The 6,009-nt window shown below is 48.3% G+C and overlaps 1 protein-coding gene across 1 annotated transcript; it reads right to left on the bottom strand.

The window, feature by feature from the left end:
• Positions 1–687: 687 nt before the first annotated feature.
• On the bottom strand, positions 688–1,557 carry LOC136556162 (C-C motif chemokine 4-like). The gene is made up of 3 exons (XM_066549213.1): positions 1,399–1,557; positions 1,059–1,170; positions 688–878 (listed from the first exon to the last, which is right to left on the bottom strand). Exons 1-3 carry the CDS (start codon positions 1,505–1,507, stop codon positions 785–787), a joined length of 315 nt encoding a protein of 104 aa, XP_066405310.1. The 5' UTR covers positions 1,508–1,557; the 3' UTR covers positions 688–784.
• Positions 1,558–6,009: the final 4,452 nt, after the last annotated feature.

Below are 6,009 nucleotides of genomic sequence, written 5' to 3'. Positions count from 1 at the left end.
TGCAGGGCAGAGTGTGGCCCAGAGGCAGAGCTGGTGTCACCTGCAGAGATGTCCCACTCGCGTCCCCAGCGCTGGGCAGTGGTGTGAGGACAGAGGTGGTGTCAGTGGTGGGGACAATGCTACCTGCTCCTGCCTGCTCCTCTGGCAGCACTGTGGCACCGAGTGTGTATGTGGGGACAGCAGCACCCAGGAGCACCAGGACCTCAGCTCCAGCACTGCAAGGGGCTGTAATGTAGGAGGGGGCTAGGAGTGGGGGTGTCAGGCAGTCAGACTGTCCTGATCCTCTAGTCTTTGGGGAAAGTATGTCAAAGAGCTGGTGGGAGATGCCCAGCAGGGCTGCCTGGCCCAGGGCGTTTGTTATGTGCTGTGTGGAGAGGGCCCCAAGAAATGGATGAGATGCCAGTGTCACCTCACAGGTATGTCTGGGTCATGCTGGGATGCAGGAGCTGAGTCCGGGCTGGGGAGAGGGAAGGACTGTGGGAGCTGTCATGGGGCCACTCTGCACAGTGGGTAGCAGTGAAACCAGGGAATGGGGATGGCAAGAGGCTCCCCATGGGTCCTTTCTGTCATGTTGGGGTTCCAGCAGAGACTTCAGAGACACCCAAAGGATTTGACAAGCCAAACATTTTATTCAAGCATTTATGCAAAAGCAAAGTTTAGTTAAACAAGTGTATGCCAATTGTAATAAATTTTCCTTTTGAAGAAGGATGCAGCTCAAGCACTCTTACTGCAGTCCTCATGGTAGGGGCTGAGCACTCTGCCCTGGAGCAGCAGCAGGGAGGAGTCAGTACTCCTGAAGCTCCATGTGCTCCAGGTATTCCTGCACCCAGCGAGCACGGGGGTCTGCACACAGCCCCCTTCCTTTCGTGGTGACCAGGCTGTTGGGAAAAACAGCATTGAGGCACTCAGCCAGGGCATCAGGGTGCTTTTGCTAGCTCCTCCTGGTAGCACCCTGGTTGTCCCTGTCCATGCCCTTCCTGATCCTGGACAACCTTGGACACCCTTGGGGCACTGCCCTGGCTGGTGCACCCTGGATCCCAGCAATGTTGGGTACTTACACCACAGCTGGCTGTGGGCAGAGGTTGCTGGTCATGTAGGCAGAGCTGATCATCCTGCGTGGAATGGGGCGTGACATGTAGGAGAAGCAGCAGGCAGTGGGGATTTTGACTTCTGTGAGGGAAGAGAGATGGGCCCAGTGAGATCCCACACTGCAGCAGAGGCTCTGCCTGGCGGATTTGCCATCACCTGTGCTGTATCCTCTGGGAACACCCCCTGGAAACCTCCATCTCTGAGGCTTAGTCCCCGCACTGGTGATGACCATCGGCTCCCAGTCATCTCCACAGATGTGAGGGTCTAATCAGTGGGGAAGGGGCTCTCTCCTGGGGAAGGAGAACCTACCGTTCCTCTTGGAAAGTGCAGCACTTCTGGAGACATGGGGATCAGCCTCAGCCAGGGAGCAGATGGCCACAAGGAGCAGAACAGCCAGGGCAGTTGCCAGGACCCTCATGGTGCTGGGAAGGCTGAGAGAGCCACGAGTGAAGCTGGAGCTGGGCTGTCTGTAGGGCTCTCCTCTGCATGGTAGCCGCTGCTCCTGCTGATCTCCTTTTATACCCCCACCACTGGGTGGGCACAGGGTTTCAAGGAAGAAAATGAGTTTATCATACCAGGAAAATTATGTGAGGCAAAGAAACTGCAGAAAGGGAAGTGCCAGCCACAGGGCTGTGATTTTCAGATTCAAGAGAGAACAAGTCTTATGAGGAGCAGCTGAAGGAGCTGGGTTTGTGTCATAGTTGAGATGGTCAAGTACAAAGCAGAACACTCAATTTTCAGAAGGCTTCAAACCTGTTTTTATTATAGCATGCATGCTTTTTTATACATTCTTACAAAACTCGTGAGTTTACACTTTACTCATTGGTCACAAAAGACAAACAACACGCTTATTGGAGTAGCAGTTGCAGTTTTCTCTTATTTATCCTTCTTTCTTTCTTGGTTTCTATGTCAACAACCTTGCTGGAAAATCCTTTCAGGAGTAAACATGGATCCTCTTATCAAACTTCTCTCTGGCTCACAGAAGTCGCTGTAGAACCTCTTCCACAGGTTTCTTTGATGGTAGAAGAGGAGGCCCCCCTGAGGGGCACCTTACTGCTCTCTGCAACTTTTTGAAAGGAGGGCTGTAGTGAGGTGGAGGTTGCTCTGTTCTCCCAGGTTACAAGAACGAGACAAAATGGCTTCACATTGAACCAGTGCATGTTATGAAAATGTTCTTTTCTGGGAGGGTTGTCTAGCACTGCAACAGGTTGCCCAGGGAAGTGGTGGAGTCACCATCCCTAAACACATTTAAAAGACATGTAGATGTAGTGCTTAGGGATGTAGTTTGGTGGTGAACTTTGTAATGCTGGATTAACAGTTGGACTTGATGATCTTAAAGGTCTTTTCCAACATAAATGATCCTACAATTTGTTCCTGTCAACTTCATGGTACTGCAGGGGCTGAGGGAACACAAGTGGGGCTGGAGCTGGGGTGGCTGCAGGGTTTTCCTCTTCACAATGCTCAGTCCCTGCTGCTACTTCCCTCCTATTCATCCAGGGTTTCAAGGAGAGAAAATGAGTGCAACATGACAGAGAAATTATGCCAGGATTTCCCAGTTTTGCTGAGCTGGAGACATCAAGGGAACCATAGAAGGGGAATTTCTTGGAGACAGATCTGCAATTTTCAGATTCCATTTGAGTCTCTGGTGGGCCTGGCCAGAGCCCAAACCCCCAAAAACAAGCCCTGCTACTGCTGCAATGACCTATTGTCTGAGAGCCAGGCTGGAACGTGAACTTTGCTGACCAAAGTTCTGAGGAAAACCAAAATAAGGCTAAACACTGGAAAAGGAGGAAGTAGCAAGTTTCATAGCTTGCTTTCTGAGTGTGCACTATCCAATTAGCAGGCTGCCCTGACGAGGGGAGAGAATGATGCATCTGACTCCATCTTAGCAGAAGACTAATTAGTTACTTTATTATACTAGATTATTCTGTACTATATTACATTATATTACATTACATCTAAACTGAATCTGCCAAGCACTCAAGTCTGCACACACTGCACAGAATCTCGTGACTGTCAGCTGACAGTCCCGACACACACGCACACTTGTCCCTGACAGGCCAAGGAAACAAAATACCATCTCTTTGGGTAAAAAAAAATCTCCATATTGCCTTCTACTTTTGCACAAACACAGGCACAGCAAATGATAAGAATTGTTTTTCCTTTCTCTGAGGTTCAGAGAATGTGAAACCCAGAAATATTCTTGGGAAGAATTGTGCCTTGCTCTTCTCTGTGAAGAGAAATGGGGTGACAGTGCACTGCTGGGGTCTTTAGGAATTGATTATATCCTACCTTTGTCAAGCAAGAATTTTGCTGCAGTGGTGTGTCTGAGGTGCCCCCAGCTGGCAGGTGCAGCCCCTGAGGGGATGTCAGTGCCACACTCCCCCGGGGAGCCTGGTTACCCCTTACCCCCTGAGAACCACTAGCCACAGGAACCACTGATAACATCATGTACCCTCTCAAAATACCTAATTTCTGCAGAAATGAGCCTTTTTGAGTAAATGAGGGTGCGGTGGGTGGTTTGCAGCTGGCTACCAGAGCATCCCTGGCCTGTGCACTGCCAGACAGGGGGCATGAAGACTCCTAACCTCACCTTCTGTGCCAACTGTGTCAGCTCCTGTGGCTACCAGGGAACAGTTGTAGAATCCATCTTCACTGGTTCCTGTCTGGCTCAGCTTGCTGGCCTGGTACTGCAGGAGGGGAAAAGAGGGCTGGGAGCCATGGAATGTCAGCTCTGGGGACTCACCAATCCATTCTTGTGGACACTGAGCCTGTCCTGCTGGCACAGTGATGTTGCTGTCAGCTCACTGGCACAGCCTGAGCAGTGCCTGGAGACAGCACCGCTGTGACCCCCAGAACCATGCTGGGGTGCCAGTGGGGTTAATACCAGGAACTGCAGGAGGGAGTGGCCAGAGCATCTTCCACAGTTCAGGGGCCTCTGCTTGCACAGTAGGGCACCAGCCAAAATCTGCTCTGGCAGGTGCTCAGGGGGATGTTCTGCTCTCACCTTTCTTCCTGGGGGCCTAATACTTCATTTTTGTGGGGCAGGGTTCCACAGGAGTATCCCACCTGCTGCCCTGGCAGCACCCACATGGACTCCACATGAACTTGGGAGTCTTGTCAATGGGGATGGGGCTGTCTTCTAGGAAGGGAGAGTGTACCTGGCTTCTGGAGGACTCAGCAATGCTGGGATCACATAGATAGGCTCTTATTTTCTTACAGTTTCCCTTCATCTTATTATGATGCTCTTATTTTCTTACAGTTTCCCTTCAGATGGGGAAACTGTAAGAAAATAAGAGCATCATAATGGGGAAATATAAGTGCATCATAACAAGGACATTGTCAGGGTACCCAGATTTGCTGAGTTGGTGAAGCAAGAAAACCACAGAGGGGGAAGCACCAGCCACCATGTTATGACTTTCAGATTCCATTTGATTCCTGGCATGGGCTGGCCAGAACCTAAACCTGCCAAGAGACAGGCTGGTACATGCACCTCCATAACAAGAGCCCAAAGAAAATCAGGGCAAAACTGGCAAAAGGGAAAAAAAAAAGAGGAAGCAGCAATTTTATCTATTACTGCCCCCTGATTAAGACTCCCTCTCCAGCTCTCTTTCAGGGCCTTTGTAGGCACTGTAAGCTGCTCCAAGGTTCTCCAAAAGCCTTTTCTTCTCCAGGCTGAACAAACTGAACTCACTCAGCAGTGAGTTACAGCCTGGTCTTGAAGAGCCACAAAGGTACCTTAACACTGTGTGTAATCCTACTGGCTCTACTTGCACCTGCAGGGTTTTTTTATATTTTGGATTTTATATTTATATTAATAGTTTGAAGGCTTTTTGGCCCTATACAGATACAGGTTCACTTTTGACAAACTCTCCTGGATTAATGTTGGGAATTGATAGCACAGGAGCTGTACAAATCATGATGTCTTTGGAGATGCCTGATTGTCTTTATTTGGTGACACAAAACATTCTCTGTGCCTGGCATCCGTCTCTCAGTATGGTTTTTTAAACAGGGAGGGAACCTATTGCTTCTTTTAATTTCTTTTAGCAATAAGAGAGAAAGCATCTTTGTGGACCTTATACATTGATTTTTTTTTTGAGAGATATGTAATTCAACTTAAATTAAAGAGAATTAAATTAAAGAGGCTTTATTCAGATGTGCTTTAAGTTTTCCAGGACAAGACAGTTGGAGATACATATCTGGACTAATTGAGCTGAGCTCTCTCGCTGAAGACACAACCCTGTTTGTCAAGGGATTAAGCCTGTTCTTTCACTGTGTGCTGTTCTGTAAATCTCAGACCAAGGTCAGAATCAGCTTTAAGACATCAATTTTAACTACTTCAGCAGGGCTAAAAGGACCTGGATTCCTCTGATATTCCCTTAAGGCTGCTGCAATAGCTCACTGGGATGGAAAGTCACAGTTGTCTTAGAAGCACTTTACACACTCATCCCTCAGTGGCCCAGAGGCTGACAGCTGTACCTGAGACATTGCTGGAAACCTGCCTTCTCTGGGAAAACTCCATTTTCAGCTCAAAGAAGAGCAGGCTGCATCACAGCTCCTGTCTCTGGGATTCTCTGCATGGGTCACTCTCACCTTCCTGTCCAAGCAAACCCAGAGAATGTGTTCAAAGTCTGAATTTAGGAAAACCACTCTGTTGTAGTGTGAATGAGACTTTTTTTTTCCCCTGTGCATTTAAATTAGGTTAATCTATGTAACTGTTTTCTTTTTCTGAAATAGCTTCTTTATTTTCCTTGGATTTAATTCTGTGCATTCAAGCAGGAAGTTAAACAGTGTCAGACTGACAAATGAATTGCATAACATGCTGAAGAGATGAATTGGGGAAGTGCTTGTTTGTACATTCCCTTCTTACCTATGTCTTTAATGTGAATTACTGGAACATCAAAGAGAACTAACCAGTTT

This window comes from Molothrus aeneus, chromosome 4 (genome assembly GCF_037042795.1).
Source record: "Molothrus aeneus isolate 106 chromosome 4, BPBGC_Maene_1.0, whole genome shotgun sequence".
Taxonomy (NCBI): domain Eukaryota; kingdom Metazoa; phylum Chordata; class Aves; order Passeriformes; family Icteridae; genus Molothrus; species Molothrus aeneus.
The sequence above is the reverse complement of the archived record's forward strand: the minus strand, read 5'-3'. Positions and strand labels throughout refer to the sequence as shown.